Source organism: Alligator mississippiensis, chromosome 8 (genome assembly GCF_030867095.1).
Source record: "Alligator mississippiensis isolate rAllMis1 chromosome 8, rAllMis1, whole genome shotgun sequence".
Classification (NCBI taxonomy): domain Eukaryota; kingdom Metazoa; phylum Chordata; order Crocodylia; family Alligatoridae; genus Alligator; species Alligator mississippiensis.
This window is the reverse complement of record NC_081831.1, coordinates 12,823,697-12,841,562: the sequence shown is the minus strand read 5'-3', so window position 1 is coordinate 12,841,562 and position 17,866 is coordinate 12,823,697. Positions and strand designations below refer to the sequence as shown.

At 49.7% G+C, this 17,866-nt stretch overlaps 1 protein-coding gene across 1 annotated transcript in view; it reads right to left on the bottom strand.

The window, feature by feature from the left end:
* Positions 1-17,866, bottom strand: part of MYO15B (myosin XVB) — a 73,508-nt gene that overhangs the window by 31,344 nt on the left and 24,298 nt on the right. Inside the window, exons 22-34 of the mRNA XM_059732983.1 lie at positions 16,269-16,585; positions 14,928-15,021; positions 12,901-12,942; positions 10,407-10,464; positions 6,785-6,915; positions 6,299-6,394; positions 3,618-3,853; positions 3,358-3,536; positions 2,708-2,780; positions 1,855-2,052; positions 1,678-1,766; positions 1,372-1,460; positions 1,067-1,154 (exon numbers count right to left, since the gene is read on the bottom strand). Coding sequence (XP_059588966.1) covers positions 1,067-1,154; positions 1,372-1,460; positions 1,678-1,766; positions 1,855-2,052; positions 2,708-2,780; positions 3,358-3,536; positions 3,618-3,853; positions 6,299-6,394; positions 6,785-6,915; positions 10,407-10,464; positions 12,901-12,942; positions 14,928-15,021; positions 16,269-16,585 — 1,690 coding nt within the window. The remainder of the gene's footprint in view (positions 1-1,066; positions 1,155-1,371; positions 1,461-1,677; positions 1,767-1,854; positions 2,053-2,707; positions 2,781-3,357; positions 3,537-3,617; positions 3,854-6,298; positions 6,395-6,784; positions 6,916-10,406; positions 10,465-12,900; positions 12,943-14,927; positions 15,022-16,268; positions 16,586-17,866) is intronic.

Here is a 17,866-nt window from a genome sequence, read left to right as displayed (position 1 = left end):
TTAGAAAACAAAGCAGGAAATTTTACACTGTAAGCCACAAAACTGCCTGGTTCTGTCACTTGGCACAACCCATCTCACTGACAATCACCAAAAGGATGCCAAAGAGAAAGGCCCAGAACACTCCACTGATATGCTAGAAAGCCACATCTGGTAACTGCAGCGTTTCACAACAGCCACGAATAGCCACGTGGCAGGCCCTGAGATCTGCAATAACCATAAATATGCCTCTCTGACCCACTGATTCACAGGTCATTAACATGCCCGTACATCCTCGTCCCATGTATTTTCAGTACCCACACGTGTTCTCATGTCTTACAAGTTTCCAATAGTCAAACATGCCACACACCAGTGAACTATGTCCAGGTCTTGTACTCTGAGCACACAAGCAAGAGGGAGAAAAACCAAGCATGTACATGAGAGAAAACCTGGATATGGTTCAGACTTACTAACCCACTGAATAGCTAGGGATGATGGGGAAGTCTGTAAAGAAGCAATAAGGGAGAGATTAAAATTCTCTGCTCAGGGACAGGCAGCTCACATTGTGGGGCCAACAGGGCCATGCCATTGCTGCCAGAAGGACTAAGGTTCATAAAAGGTTGGACACCAGACACCACTGAGGTGGCCTGAGACATAAATGCTATAGAAGCAAGTGCAAGGGGGTGGGAGGGGGGTGCAGGGAAGGAAAGGTGATACTGGACTCCTGGCAGAAGGAGAAGTCCAGAGCAGCAGCTAAGCAGCTGATGGTGGAGGGGCCCTGGCTGGCTAAATCTAGGAGGAGCGAGGTGGTATTCTCCATGCAGAATATCCCAGAGCTGAGCCACACAGCATCACCGTCTTCCAAGACATGGCCAGCAGGAGTGGGGATCTTGATGACCAGGGCCAATAATACAGCATTCGCTATAAGCACATGGCACTACCTCATTCTAGACACCCTGTATGTCAGACTAGCTCACCACACACATACACATATACCCCCCACTCCACGCACACACACATGGCCCAGCAGTAGCCTGTGAAACAGCTTCTCCATACGCTGACCCAGGAAGCCTTCTCACCCTTGACTGACCTGCAGTAGGAAAGGCTGTTTGCTGGGTTGGCCCAATCTTCCCTCCTCCTTTCATGCGTTCAGTTAGATTCCCTCCGCTCTCCATATTCTACAATGAGAAAATTAGTATGACCCAGCTCACACCAGCATGGATGACAGGGCTAACTGCTGATCTGAGTTAACGGTAGCACAGACAGACAGACAGACCGAACCATGGGGATCACAACCCAACTTATGCTGACCTGAATCCTTGGGAAGGAACATGCCGACAGACAGACAGACAGACAGACAGACAGACAGACAGAAGGAAACAGCGAGTGACTCACTGGTGTTCTGGGCCCTTGGTAGAGCACTGGTTTGAACAGATCATCCACATAGTGGTCCAAGGCTCTGGGGAATCTGAAGTCACTTCTGCCTGTGGGCAGAGATGTCCAGCTATCAGTTGGGAGAGAAGTGTCCCTCCCCATCCCTAGTCTTGGTTGCAGGCTGGATGCGCTGACCTGGTCTGGTTCAGGATTCAAGCCCTCCCCATCCCTCTCCCTCTCAAACATCACTGGTTTTGTCTGTCTGTGTGAGGCCTGCTCCTGTCCAACTCCCCCAGGTGCCAGCCTCAGGCCAGGGAAGGGGCTCACCTGAGTAGGGGCTTTCCGGGCCATTAAAGTCAGGAGACAGGGAGGGCGGAGGGAAAGAGGGAGCCTGGATCCCTGGTGCAGGAGGAATCCTGTCAAAAAGAAAAGCCATTGAGATGAGAAAAGTAAAGAGTACTGAGGAACCAGCTGAGGACTCCAGAAGCAGCCAGTGGCACTTACGTATCCAGAAAGGCGCTCTGATGAAAGCTCCTGTCCCCCTCAGGCATGATGGGATAATCAGATGAGGATAGAGAGGGCCAACCAGTCCCCTCCATCTCTCCAATGACATCCAGCACGAAGTCACAGCCAAGCAGGTCCTGCCAAGTGTCTCCTGTGAATACGGACACAGACCATCCTCGAGGGACCTTGTCCAAGCCTCTGAGAATGGGGGAGACAGGAAGAGAGGAAGACACAGTTTGGAGAGAATGTGTTGAATTCTCTTCTCCCAGCTTCTGCTTCTCCTGGTCCACACAAGTTATTCTTCTCTTCACAGCTTTCAAACAACCCCATCCCCATCGGGCCTGGAACCTCCCCCAACACATATGAATGCATCTGACTCCTCACCATCTTTCTCTCTCCAGCTGTACAAGACAGGGAATGATCATCATTCCCAGAGAAAGTCTGGGGCTGAGGTCTCATTGCCACACAGTTCTTCTCCATCACTTCTATGGTCTGAGCTAGGACAGAGGTTGGGAGATATCCCTACCAGCTCCTGCTCCTCACTTGAGATCCCTGGACTGGGCTTTGCCATTGTGGGGCTCATCAGCCGCACTGCGCTGCCTCAATCCTTTGATTTCACTCCCACCCTGACCAGTGGCTCCATCTGCATTGTTGGGTTAACTGGGACTGCTGACCAGCAGGTCGAAGGAGGCTCCAGGAACCTTACACCCCCAAACTGGAGAGAGGGAAGAGGTTCTGTTGGGACTTGTGGCTAGGCCTGAAGTGGCCTGCAGCTCAGAGCAATCGTAACCCAAAAAGCAACAGTGCATGCTCCCACAAACATAACCAACATCTTCCCCACCTTGGGCCGTACCTTGTGCTCAGAATCCAACCTGCATACTGTTCCCCTGTTGTCCAGGACTCCACCTCAGCAGAGAACTTTTCCTCTAGGCCAGAAGAGAGAGTGTCAGTGCACAGCCTTCCACAAAGCAAGTAACAGGATCTTGCAGCAAAGAAAGAGCCACGCTGGAAGATCTCACGCACAGACTCCCAAAAAGACTCAAAATGCAGCTGGAGCTGCCTATCCAGGGTCAGGGGCCCATCTACACTAACACATGGAGAGGGGTCTGTAACTACTAGCCACTTGCAAAACCCAGAGCATCTCAGATCCCACATCTAGGGGGTCTAGTCAACAACCAGGTGCCTGTTAGCCAAGGTCTGCTGCAGAGGTACTGAGTATCCCACAGCATCCAACCTCTGTCCCTCTATTAGGTCAAAGCAAGACTCTAGATTTCAACTGTTTCCACCTTTGGGGGATTTGGTGAAATTTAAGCTCCAAGTCAGTCCTTTAGGTACAGCTGTCATTTCAAATGCTCCCTGCCTTTTTGGCTGGTGCCAATGACGCAGGTCTTGTGAGTACTTCAAACAAGCTAAGGAAGGGATTTCCAGAGCCTACTCCCAAATTCCAGCAAGGGCAGAGGCTCTGAAGGGTGACAAGGTGGGGAAGGCAGAGGCAACTGTTACCACTGTAGGTGAAGACATCCAGCACCATCTTCCCTTTCCTTTGGTTGGCAGTCCACTCCAGCTGGGTTGGGGGGTGCACACGGGACACCTCAGGGACCATCTCTGTCTCTTGCATTGCTGTGAGGATCTTGCGCTGGCAGATGGCATTGTAGCCTTCCAGCCCATGGTCTGAAACGAACCTGCAAACGAGGCAGCTGCCTTTAATACACAGCTCCGCTCTGCACACTCCCATATCAGAGAACAATCTCCCCGCTCCTTACTTCAGCAAGGGCTTGTCCAGTGCTGGCAGAGGGGTAAAGGCACTCAGGAGAGCAGCCATCAGGACCCAGCCTCGCTGGCACTGCTCCCCATCTGGGTTCTTCCACATCTGGGTGGCCACCTGGCTCAGGATCTCATTGCGCAGGACAGGAGCTCTCAACCCTCGGCTGGTGATGTAGTTACCCAGAAGCACCTCTTGCCAGTCCTGGAGGTTCTGGTCCGCAAGGAACCGCAGAATCTGCCACATACCCAATGGGAAAAGAGAGGGAGCTTGAACTGCCACATTCAGACCCAACTGCAAAGCTCTGGGATCATCAGAACAGAAGGCCCTGAGCGGCTGCACCAAAAACTTAGATCTGGATTCGGGTTCAGGTTACCAGCACCTGCACAATTTAGGAGAATTTGGGTGGCAGGGCACTGACTGAGAGACCTGAAGGGGGCTAAAATCTGACCTACTGGGACCAGAACTGGGCAAGACAAACCAGCTGAACATGTGCAACTACATGGTAAAGAAAGGTGTGTTCTTACCTTGGTTTGGCTAATCTGGAGCAAGCCAGTTAGGCTTTAACATGGGTTAGCAGCTCAAGTTCAGGCCTATAGCAGAGCCTGGGTCTGAAACCCAAGTACTGGCCCAAACTGCTCCCACCCTCACTCGTAACCCAAATGAACCAAATGGAGCCAGTCACACCCAGTTAGGATCATACCTCACTTTGCAGTGTAGACACACCCATTGGCAGAGATGCAGACACAGGACTGGGTGTTGCACTGATGCACAGTTTGCTCCTATTTATATATTTTTAATGCTCCCCGCTCCCCACCAGAGCAAAGGTGTTGCTTATTTATTCCCAAACCAAAAGCTACATTAGAAAGAGTTCACAGTGAGAATCCATACCAGTAACTAGGGGTATATAGGCAAGTGTAAGTATCCAAAAGCCTAGTACTAGAGACCCAGGGAACTCCCAGCTAAAGGCTACACTTCAGAGACAAAAATTCTGCAGGTTGGGCATGACCAGCAAAATATTTAATTTTTTTTTAAATATAAAGACTTGATCAAAAAATAAGCCACTGAGAGGGGAAGCCCCAAACCCTGCCAAAGGTGAAGTTAAGTAACAGGAGCCAAAGGCTTGCTCTCAGGCTCCTTAAATGACCATCAAGGTGTGTATGTCTAACCTGAGTCACACCGTGACTTATCGCTGGAACCCCGACCTCTCTCGCCCCACCCTGCCCCTCCAGTTTGTTACTCTTACTTGCTATGTTAGGCCTGGGGACTCGGTGCCAAAAAACACCAGAGGCGTGTACAAAAGCAAAGCAAGGTTTGATGCAGAACGTCCCAATCTGGGTTGTAGAGCAGTCCTCCCTCAGAACCAACAGAACATACCAGGAGGCTCTTTCATTTTCACCAACAGATGTATTTACCCCCAAAGGCACAGCAGGGATGTGTGTGACAACACCACCCCGGTCTAGTGGTTAGAGCAGGGAGTGTGGATTTCTATTCTGATACTGTGATTTGGAGCGAGTTACTTTGGGCCTAAGCCTGCTCCCACTAAATTAGGTAGCAAAACTCCCCTTGACTTCAGTAGTGCAGGGTCAAGACTCCTATGCTTTCTGGGCCTCATTTCCACAGATGGTTACTAGCAGTCCCTTCTGTCTTATTTGTGCTTTACAGAGCACAGCGTGGTCCCAGAAGATTGAATACAATCCTTACTGAACCTTCCCCACATTTGGAGGGGCCAGCATCTATCTTCATGCCTCACAACACCTTGCAACAGAGGAAGTAACATTGCATCCCACATCTTGTTGTTTACCGGCACCAAGGCATGGACCCCGTTTTCAGAAACTCCCTGCTCAAGAAATAAGCCTCTGACAACCCTCTCCCTTCTGGAGGTACAATTCATTTGCTCCTTAGAGTATATATTCACTGCAATTAACCAGGAAGGAGATTTATTTGTTGCTCTTAACACAAATCCCATCCACACGTAATCCCCTCTCATCCAAAGGGGGTGGTGCTTTCTACCTAGTGAGGTGGCCCCTCTGGGGCTAACCCTTGAGCCAGTAACTTTCCAATTTTGCATGAGGATGCCCACAATTCCCGCATATGCCCAGACAATTTTCTCAAAGTTCAGTGGGAGCAGATCAAGTGGCTCAGCTTAGCACTGCACTAAGAACCATGGACCACATCCCCCTGAAGTCCTAACACCTCACACAGATGAGTGCAGCACCAGAGCAGATGCAGGAACCCAAGAGACGCTTTGCACTGAGGCTGCTCAAACCTGAACCGGGCCACCCCATGATTCATATCCATGAACCAACTGCCTCTGCAGTGAATACACATCCTCAGTAGTTTAGGGTATGGACAAAGACATCATAGCAAATTAAAAGGTGGAGATTTGATGTGCATTGGCTGCTCCACAGTGTTAAATATCTGTGTGCCTGCATTTACCCTGTGGTATGTGAAAGCTAAACTGCAGTAGCTTAGCCCTATTTCGCTGAGGGGTAAATTACCAGGTTTAGCTTTCACTTATCATGGGATAAGTAGAGACACATAGATTATATCTGCTATGGAGATGATGCTTGGGTATTTCACTAATCTCCAGCTACAGAGGCAAGCAATTGCTTTCCAATATTTTGCCCCATAACAGATGTCTGCGAGGACATCTGTTCCTGCCCACCCACCCACTCTCACCAGTTTGTTGATCTCCAGGGTGCTCTGCTTGTACTCAGGCTCCAGACGGGTTACAGGGTGCTGCAGGGGCTGACCAAGGGCAGGAAAGCTCAGCTCCTTGGACAGGGAGGAAATAAAAAAGGACATATTAAGTTCATGCCTGGAATTTGCTTCCATGGTAGGGGCTGTATGAGAGTGCCTGGCCCAAAGCAGGACTCTATTCTCCCATCTGTAACAGGCAAGGAAGGCAACAGCAGCAGAAAGAGCTTGATGCAGACTCAGGCTTTATTGGCTCCCTCTGTGGATCCCTTGGTGAACCACAGACAAAGCACAAAGGGTGTCAAAAGCCTCTAGGAGGGGAGCATCTGCAGCCCCTTTTGCTCTTGGTCATGTAACCACAGGAGGAGGGCAAGAAACACAAGCCCAAGTGGGAAGGTGTCCTGACAGAGTGCAGAAAGGGAACACAGAGAAAGGAAAATGTGGCTTTTGGCTACAGCAGCTTCCTACCTGGAAGTGAGACCTCGCAAAGGAGGAAAAGGGATAATCATTGATGTTCGGTGGGAGGAAGAGGTCGCTCCTGGCCTTGACCTCTGGAGGGGACACCTCAGTGATCTGGCTGGCCTGGGCATACTGCTGACCTGCAAGAGAAAGATAGGGAAACTTGTGATATTCACCAGTGTGCCCTGGCACATGCCCACATAGGAACAATACCATATGCCTCCAGGGACCTCCAGTCCCCCTCCTGAAGACACCTGCGCGATCCATCCTTCCCCAACCTGCCAACCAAACGTCCATGCCATCCTCACCAATCTCTGTTCAGGGATACCCACATGCTATATATACAGCCACCCCGTCAACCAAGGACATACACTTCCATCACCCTGTCCCCACAACCCTAGAGATGCCTTGACACACATTTGCCATGTCCTTCCTTCACCAACAGAGACACTATCCTTCCTCCCTCTCCTTGTGCTCACAACCTGCTTTGCAATCCTGCCACTACTGATGTCTGGGGAGGGGATGTTTCCCTTGTGCTCTGTGTAGCACGTACCCACAAAAGCAGAACAGAGGTGTCCCCAGTATCCAATGCTGCTAGCTACGAGGATTCAAAGCTTGAGTCAGAAGCTTCCCCCACAAATCATGAAGCAATACTACAAACTGTGCCTGATAAAGACCAGTGAATAGGGGAGGATCAAACAAGTACGGATCATATTTTTGAGGCAAACCATTTGGTTTCTCTGTTCAACCTCACACTGCCTCTCCTCTCACTGGGCAGAGGACAATTAGGTTGGGCCTCCTCAGAGGGTGAAGGCAAGGCTCATCTAGAAACAGGGCATCAGCAGAACAAAGAGGTGGGATTCAAGAGTAGCTTGTATCCAGAATTAGCTGCATGAGAGGAACTGCAAACCAGGCCTCTATCCCTGGGACAGCCAGAGATAACATCTTAGGAAACGGTCCTGAAAGCTCCCTAGGTTTCAATTCTTTCACACAGCAAACACATTAGGGGAACATGGAACTGAAGCAGAAACTAATGGCAATGGCCCAACTGATAAACAAACCTGATAAAGAGGTTGTTATAACTTATACAAAGGTGCATGATAAAAGATTTATCAAGGGTAATAAGGGAACACCCACTGTCTTGGCTGCAGAGATTTCCAGTGCAGCACAGCTACCTCCACTTTCTCTTCCAGCCTCTGATGCCCTCTTCTCCCTCCCTCATAGTTTCATAGTAGCTAGGGTCAGGAGGGACCTGAACAGATCATCTACCCTGACCCCCTGCCACAGGCAGGAATGAATGCTGGGTTCACAAGACCCCAGACAGGTGATCATCCAACCTCCTCTTGAATTTGCCCAAGGTAGGGGCAAGGACCACTTCCCTGGGAAGTTGGTTCCAGATTTTGGCCACCCTAACTGTAAAATATTGCCTTCTGATCTCTAACCTAAACCTATTCTCCATCAGCTTATTACCATTGTTCCTCGTCACCCCAGGTGGTGCTGGGGAAAAAAGGGCTCTTCCTATTTGCTGTTGATCTCCCCTGATGAGCTTGTAGGCAGCCACCAGGTCCCCCCTCAGCCTCCACTTGCTGAGGCTGGACAGGTTCAGGTCCTTCAGTCTCTCCTCGTAGGGCCTGTCCTGTTGCCCTCCAACCAAGCCGGTGGCCCTCCTCTGAATGCTCTCCAGGCTGGCCACATCCCTTTTGAAGTGCGGTGCCCAGTACTGGACACAGTACTCCAACTGCGGTCTGACCAAAGTCACATAGAGGGGGAGTATCACTTCTCTGGACTGGCTTGAGATGCACCTTTGGATGCATGACAAGGTATGGCTGGCCTTGCTGGCTGCGGTCTGGCATTGGCGGCTCATGTTCATCTTCGAGTCAAAAATGACTCCAAGATCCCTTTCTGCCTCTGTGCTTTCAAGAGGGGAACTCCCCAGCCTGTATGTATGCTGTGGATTCCTTCTCCCAAGGTGCAGCACCCTGCATTTGTCTATGTTGAACCCCATCCTATTCTCATCTGCCCACTTTTGTAGTCTGTCTAAATCTAGTTGCAGCCTCTCTCTCCCTTTAAGATGTGGGGTGAGGGGGACACACTTGGTGTCATCAGCAAACTTGGACAGCGTGCTTTCCACCCCCTTGTCCAAGTCGCTGATGAAGACGTTAAACAGTGCAGGCCCGAGGACCGAGCCTCGGGGTACGCCACTGCTCACATCTCGCCAGTTTGAGTATGACCTGTCCACCACTACTCTCTAGGTGCACCCCATCAGCCAATTTTTTACCCATCCAACTGTGCAGGCACCAATACCACAGTTGCTTAATTTATTGATGAGGATGGGGTGAGAGATGGTGTCAAAGGCCTTCTTAAAGTCCAGAAAGACTACATCCACGGCGACACCATCATCCAAGGATTTAGTTACTTGGTCATAAAAAGCAATCTGGTTGGTCAGGCAGGACCTGCCTTTGATGAACCCATGCTGGTTGCCCCTGAGCATGATCTCCCCCGCAGGCCCCCCACAGATGTGATCCTTGATGATTCTCTCCAAGATCTTCCCAAGCACCAAGGTGAGGCTTACAGGCCTATAGTTACTTGGGTCCTCCTTCCTCCCTCCTCCTTGTCCTCCATGCTCCAAGCTATAGCATCCAGCCCTGCTTCCTTTCTTCTCTACATTTAAATGCTCCCAAAAGGCATTTCTACAGGCTGCAATGCAGTTTTGTTCTCCTCAGATCCAGGGGAGACACCTTTTCAGCAGAAGCTTGGGGAAACTAGCACCATCTTCTCTTGTTAATACAAATCTCACCTCTATGATTAATCTGTGCTATGGTACCACCCTAAGGACTGACCAACATAGGAGGTGAGGTTCAGCACCTTTCTTTGATCTATGTGCTGTATAAGCATACTACCAGGGCTAGACCCCACCTTGAAGAGTTTATAGGCTAAATACATGAGTCCTAAAAGGGCAAGAGGGGAAAACACAGTTGCACATGGCTTGCCCAAGGTTACAAGGTATAACTGGGTGAACAAAGATATTTCTTGGTTTGTGGCAGATTTTGTTTCTAAAAAAAACCTCAGAGCATTTCATTTGCCATCATTCTGAAAAGGCTTTTGAACTTTTTAAAACTAATATGAAAGGGCATTTTGAAATTCAATCATTTTGAACAGAAAGACTGAAGCACTCAGTTGTCTAGGTATAAAAAATAAATTCTTTTACTTTCAAAAGTCTCTGAGAAGGGCTTTTCTGAAACACAAAGTTCAGAAAAAGACACAATTTTTGTCCCCCTCCCAAGCAGGGTGTGTATGCACATGCGTGTACGCATATGCGTGTGTGTGTTTGCCTGAGAGAGAGAATATTCATCCAGGTCCATCCCAGCACAGGACAAAAGCAGAGGCTGAAAGAGAACCCAAGAGATGGTTTCCAGCCCAGAGCTCCTACCACTGGGTCAAACAGCTCCTAGCTGTCCTCCGTCTCTGAAGCAAGCCATATACATGTGCGTTCTACTTCACGATGTTGACGGTTCAAGGTCAACAAATCACATAGGCTACGGGCAAGAATGATTCGCACACATGCACACAACGCCATGCAAACAAGCCAGCAAGCTGGAATGCAGCAAAATCAGAGGAGGGCCCTACTCACCGCTGGCCGAATGCAGGAGGGCGGCAAGCTCTGCAGGGATCTCCAGCAGTGACACATCCTAAGGGGAGGGAGAATTTTTTTAAAAGCCAAAAGAAAAATAAGAGTCAAAATGGAGTGATCTTGAGAATGGAAGAAAAACAAGGGTGGGGGTTTGTGGCAGCTAGGAACAAACAGTACTGGGGCGGGGGGGGGATGATGAACACATTGTACTTCTCCAATATGCCTGAGGTCTCATTTTGCACAGAAAAGATCACAAGTTCCAGATACAGGGCATTTTTTTCTGCTGGTTTTTCTACTAGTTATTTTACAGCATCTAAAAATGTCACAATACCAGTAAAAAAAATGGGCCCACTTTTGATCTCTGTTGTGCCTGTGCCAGTGCCAGTCTGGAGTAACCACATGAAGTTAGGGGAGTTACTCTAGATTTACACCAAGGAAACTGAAATCAGAATCTAGCCCCAAGGGTCTTTCACTGCTTTGCACCATGCACAGACATACTTATGCAAAGTGAAGACCTCCACAAAGACAAGGAAGCAGCCAGGAAATAGTAAAATGCCCAGACTTGGATCCCAAACTAACGAAACACGTTACATGTTCATAAACGTACAGTGATAAGAACTGTTGCTTTCACTTCTAACAGAGCCATGCAAAAATGGGTGGATGACAAAGACCCAACTCAACCTAATTTGCCTGGCTTCACATTTCACTGGTAACTGGAGCCTGGCCTACACCAGTGTTTGTACCAGTGCAATTACAGCACTGAGGTGGGATGATTTTTACCAAAATGGACTGTACCGGTTACAACCCTGGTACTGGTACAAAGAGTGTACAGTTATAGTAGCATATAAGTATCTTATAGCATGTTCCCTTCCTGCATAGACCGTAGCAGGTTTCTAGTGCTCACAACACTTTAGGAGATTTACCCTCTGTTTCACTGCCACCCACAGACTTTTCAGACAACCCAAGTTCCATTTTGAGCCAGACTGGGCTGAGCCATGTAAGATCATGCCAAGCCCACTGTGCCAGTTCCAGCACAAGATCTATGAGTAACACACAGGCTTCAAAGAAATCCGTCGCACCCCAAACACAAAGGGGAGTAAGGGAGGTGGGAACACAGAAACTGCAACTGTGGGAGGAATTTGCATGGAGTGAAACCACTGCACTCTCCAGAGCTGTTGCTGTAGCTATTAGGGAAGAAAAATAAGTTCTAGGCTTGGGCCAGTCCTTGGAGTTGAGGACTCAAACTTCCTTTTGCAGGGAACTTAGCAACAGGTCATACAACCCTCTCTACCCTTTGCCTGATTTCCTGTAGCATTGGGTGAGCATTACTAAAATCCTGAGAGGTGCTGAGCGCTCCAAGCTCTCTCCGACTTAAACCAAGCTGAGGGACTTGGGGATGATTTCAGGACAGTCAAATGTGCTAAACTTGTCTGAGGAGTTGTTCAGAGTGAGTGAGTTCCCCGTTCTGCACAGCCCGTAATCTACAATGGATGGAAGCCACTTATTCAAGCACTATCCCAATATCCAACAAATGTGGCAGGTCCTAGGCATTAACCCCTTCCTTTCTACAGGAGTATGGCAGCATCACCTATGACAGCCAGAGGGACACACTTGGAGACAACTCCCAGAAGTGGGAAGCCTCATTGTAGTAGGGACATTACACATCAGCCCAGATGTTAATTCTGGAGGCAGGCCTCAATGCTAAACAGACTGCACCCCTCTTCCAGCTGTTACTGCTGCTAATGACTTACCTTTCATCCCCAAGGATCCCAATCACTTAATGTGAAACATTTACCCTTATCCCTCCACACATGCATGCAGGAGTGACTGATACCTCCTACCAATCATTCTCCCTCTAGGGTGGAGCACTGGTACGCAACAGCATGCGACCGGCTAGGAGAAGGGAAGAAAGGACCCCATCATCACCACACCCTTCTGATGCAGCAGGGAGAATTGCCCAACATACAGCGCCTGCACCACTGACTCCAGAGGAAATCCCACGGGATACGTAGAAAGGCAAGCAGAGCCTTTGAGGGCATTTGGACATCCAATTCCCATTCACTTCCAACAGGAATCCCAGTCTCTTAGGTGTGTTCCCAGAGTTCAGGTCTAGATCCTCAGGTGCTCAAAGCTTCTCCTCAGTGACACAGGCTCTCCCAAAGAATTGCAGCAGATCAGCTTCCTAAATGCTCCCTTGCTATAACCAGAGGCAGGGACAGGCCTGCAGGACTCAGTCAGTGAAATGAGTACTGGACCTTTCTCTCTCTTGACAGCATCTGATGAAGCGAGCTCGAGTTCACAAAAGCTTGCACCCTCTATAGATCTGTACTTAGTCTATAAGGTGCATCTCTACTCGCCTTCTGCCCGACTTCAGACTAACGTGGTTAACTACCTCTTCCTTACCTGTCGCACCACTTGTTGCCCTGGCAGGATGGTTTGTTTTGGTAAATAGTGCCAGGCCCTCCCTAGCAATACACGGGAGCTTGGGACTTACCATTCCTGAGCAGGTGTCACTCTTGCTCTCTTCCTCACGCCTCTGTTGCCAGGGGGAAAGAAAAAAAAAAAAGTCAGCAAGACATTTCTTGGGGTGTGTCAGGCTCCTGGGGGTGGCAAATTACCTGGCAGTATGCCACCCCTTTGTGCTCTGAGCCTCCTGCGCCTGCATCTGCTCCAGATTAGGATTGCTTTGCCCATTGCCCTGAAGGCACAGCTAGTTGTTTGCCTTTCTCTTTGCTGAACAGCTGCTGCCCTCAGAGGTGGAGGGAACCAGCCTTACAATGGCACAGGCTTTGCTACACTTGGAGGTGGTTCTGCTATAGCTATCATGTTAAAATGATGGGATGAAAAGCAAAACCTTCTTGGGATCTATTCACACCGGCGGGTTGGACAGCCATTGGCCCTCACCATGGGACAAAGTTGCCTTGCGTTCTCTGATCAGAGCCTGTGCTGACACCCTGCGTCCATACAGCAGCCTCCAACCCCAGCCTGGCACTGGCCACTCCCTGCGACCCATCAAGCAAACAACAATTAGAAACATTCACCTCCTTCTCATTTTTCCTTCACCTGAAGGCCTGAACCCAGCCTGAAGAGGTGCCCAAAGGGTTCTCTCCTAGGAGGGAGAAGGAACCAAGCTCTCATTTAGCTCTACCCAGTCCCAGCTACAGACTAGGATATTCCCCCACAACACTACTCACCTGCCTACTGCTCTGAGGGGGTGTATGGGGTCTCACTCCCGGACTCTCCTGTTTGTCTGCATTGTAAGGACGCAGATGTCCAGATGGGAAGCTACAGAGCTGGGCTGGGCTGGGCTGAGGAGAGGGTAGGTATGCTAAAGTCCGCCCAGGGCAGGGCTACAGGGAAAGGGAGGAGGCGAGGAAGGTTGTGGTTGCAAGCAGGTGAACTTTGAGACCTTTTATTGTCATCCGTCCAAGAGCAGAGCCTTCAGAAAGCAAACATGGACGGGAGGGAAGGAAGAAAAGCAATGCAGCAACTCACTGCGCTTCCTCTGGAGAGAGAAGAGCTGGAACCTGTCCAGCTAGGAAGGGACTGAAGCAGAGATAACAACACATGCTCTGCATGGCATGGCAATAAGTGCCCTGAGTGTGGCGCAGGCTATAGTGATCTGTGGTGGGCATCCTGCAGCCACCCTGCTGATCAAAGGAGTGTACAGGGGTCTCTTCCTTCCCATCTTGTGAAGCCCGCAAGCCAAAGGGGCTATGAGCAAATGTCCCACTTTCCCAACCCTACAAAACTGAGGTCCTGTCTATTCTCAGTTTTCCTCTGCTCTTTGACAGCTTGTTCGAAATGAATTTGACAGGTCTCTATCCTGTGGCAGGCTGCCCTCTAAACAAAACTGCTGCCATCACAGCCGGCATGAGGTAGCTCAGTTACTGGCAGAGAAGCCTAGGGTTTATGGCTCTACAAGGCCCTGGTAGGATTTGAACTGGGGACCTCCAGCACCTGGATCTCCTGCTATTAGACTTATTCAGCCATACAACTGCACAGGCTTTTCTCTCCATTTTAGGAGCACCCTTTAAAACCCCCATGAAAAAACTCCCAGGAGGTTCAGGTGCTCTCAGCCTGAGTTCCAGGCTGTGCGATGCAGAGGCTACTACTCAGAGCCCCCTGTGCCTGCATCTGCTCTGGATTAATGGGCTTTCCCATTGTCCTGAGGGCCCAGCCAGTTATTTGAAGGCTCTCTCTTTGCTGAACAGCTCCTGCTCTCAGAGGAGGAGGGTGCCAGGGGTCTCATGCCAGCTTCAGGCTGTCCACCTGGGCACACTAGGGAGCCAAACAAAGATCAGATCATGCCCCACCCCATCGCCAGCTTAGCTGAGGACTTACTCCCAGCCACCTTCACTGACTCAGAGAGCAAAAGGCCATTTGAACAAGCTAGGAAAACTACTGCTGTTTAAGTGCCCAAGAAACTATCTCCAGAGGCAGCCCCACCCATCAACCTTATAAGTCAGAGCTGAACATTGCACACCCTTTGCCACCCATCTCTATGAATAGTATCATTACCTGGCAGTGCTTCCTTCTTTGCACCAAAGGCCTGGAGATTAAAACTGCTCTCCTGAACTGCACCAGCATCTTCTTCAGTCGCTTGTAGCGTTTCCTGGGATCAGTGGGGCAGCAGGATAGGGGAGGGAAACACAATACAGCAGAACAGAAAACAGAGAGAACCCAGGATCATGACCCACATTCAGGCATAAGCAAGGCACAAGCCCTGAAACATTGGCAAAGACTCAGCTGAGTTTGATTTAGTTCTCTCTGTGAGGTCTGGATTTCACTCAGAAGTTATAGCTGGAGGATATTTTTTAACAAATATAGTTAATCAGGCCTTGTGGGGACACAGTTGGACCAGTGTACGTGTGCACATACCAAGTCCCTGGAACTGTTATAAACTATCCTGGTAGAAACATGTTTTGACCAACAGAACTGCAGTGATGTTGGGAGGGCTTTGCTAGTTTAATTATGTCAATATTTATTTGGAGTTAAATTTAAGTTCAAAGGAGCCCAAAGGAATTTGATGCAAAAAATCTAATGGGAGAAAATGAGATTCAGGCACTTGGAGCCTGATTTGTAGAGGTATGGGGAGCTATAGGCCTATATATATATATATATTTAAAAGCCAGACTTTTAACTCCCTGAGGTACCTATAAAAATCCCAACTTTTATTCATATTTATTTCCTAACCAGTAGGAGGCACTAGACCATGGGAGCAGTTTAATACACTACTGACCTGAGGATCTCTTGATAGGTGTCCAGTTAGTTAGGACTCCAAACCAAGAATCCCATTAAGCCCAGAAATTCATGAGCATGTGCTAAGGGATTGCTGCATGCACCTTTTGGCTGCTCCTGTTTATTAGGAAGGGTGACCAAGCCATTGTCTGTGTAAGGGATTGCATACACCATAGGTTGGGGCCACATTTGAAACCACCTTCCACGTATGCTAATGACAAACATGGTTTGGACCTCTGCACAGTGCTCACAAAGCAGTTTAAGAAATTCTGCTTCTGACCAAAGAAGCAGTTAATCTACATCACAATCGCTGCTCTCAGGACTGTCTCGGTTTTACTGGACTATGAACCACCCCACAGCCTGGCTAATGACCCCTGTGTGGGAGAAGGTTTGCCAAGGAAGACTCCCCTCTTAGCACAGGCAAGGACACAACACAGGTGGTCAGGACCAGAAGCCCATGTCCCACCCATGCTCTCCCACTCCCAAGTGAGGACATCAAGCTGTACTTTGGATATTGAATCTAAGGAGGCTTTCTCCAAAATCATGCTGGGACCCCAGTAAGACCTTATGCTTACAACTGGCCATAGAACAGGAGCATTTGCCTAGCCTTTGATCTCTGACCTTGCTAGGTGACCTCTGAAATGAGCCTGGATGACTGTGACCTTCTGTCGGAGGACCTGAAAACGCCTACGGCTGATGAGGCCTCGGAGCCTCCGCTGGAGGGTGACAATGGCCCAGCTCTGCTTCTGCTTCCACCGTCTCTCCAGTAGCTGTTTGGCCTTCTCCTTCAGGAAGACCTGGCCAGAGGAAACAACTGCTAAGGGCCAAGAAGAGCAGGCAGTACCTATAACAGGCAGCAATGTTTGTAGAACCTCAACTTTACCCTGAATTCCCTGGAGCCTTTGCTGCTCTTCATACCAGAGGCTACTCATAGGGAGCTAGCAGAGGTTATTGCAGGGCCCTTGGCATGGCTTTACAAGTGCTCGGGCCAGGTGCCAGATGATTGGAAGATAGCCAATGTGGTCCCCATCTTTAAAAAAGGGAGGAGGGAGGACCCGGGCAACTATAGGCCTGTCAGTCTTACCTCAATCCTGGGGAAACTCTTTGAGAAGATCATCAAGGAGCACATCTGTGATGGGCCGGCATTGGGGATTATGCTTAAGGGCAACCAGCACAGTTTCATTAGGGGCAGGTCATGTCAGACCAACCTGATTGCCTTTTACAATCAGGTCACAAAAGCATTGGATGTGGGAGTCACCGTGGATGTAGTCTTTCTGGACTTCAGCAAGGCCTTTGACACTGTCGACCACCCCATCCTCATTCAAAAACTAGGCAACTGTGGCATCAATGCCTACACAGTCAGATGGATTGCAAATTGGCTGAAGGGTCGTACTCAGAAGGTGGTGGTGGACGGGTCATATTCGACCTGGGGGGAAGTGGGCAGCGGAGTCCCCCAGGGCTCGGTCCTTGGGCCCACGCTGTTCCATTTCTTTATCAGCAATTTGGATGACGGGGTGGAAAGCAACCTGTTCAAATTTGCTGATGATATCAAAATTTGGTGTGAGGTGGGCACACTAGTAGGGAGGGAAAGACTGCAGCAAGACCTGGATAGGTTGCAGGGGTGGGCTAACAAAAACAGGATGCGTTTCAATACAGACAAGTGCAGGGTGCTGCACTTGGGCAGTAGTAACCAGCAGCACACTTATAAGATGGGAAACTCCCTTCTTGAGAGCACGGAGGCAGAAAGGGATCTTGGAGTCATTATTGACTCCAAGATGGACATGGGCCGACAATGCGAGGTCACGGTCGGCAGGGCTAACCGGACCTTATCGTGCATCCACAGGTGCATCTCAAGTAGGGCCAAGGAGGTGATCCTCCCCCTCTACGCGACACTGGTCATGCCACAGCTGGAGTACTGTGTCCATTTCTGGGCACCCCACTTCAAGAGGGATGTGGACAACATGGAGAGGGTCCAGAGGAGGGCCACCTGCATGATCCGGGGACAGCAGGGCAGACCCTACAATGAGAGGCTACGGGACCTGAACCTGTTCAGCCTTCACAAGAGAAGGCTGAGGGGGGACCTTGTGACCATCTATAAACTCACTAGGGAGGACCAGAAGGGTTTGGGGGAGACCTTGTTTCCCCTAGCGCCCCCCGGGATAACAAGGAATAACGGCCACAAGTTGTTGGAGAGTAGGTTTAGATTAGACATCCATAGG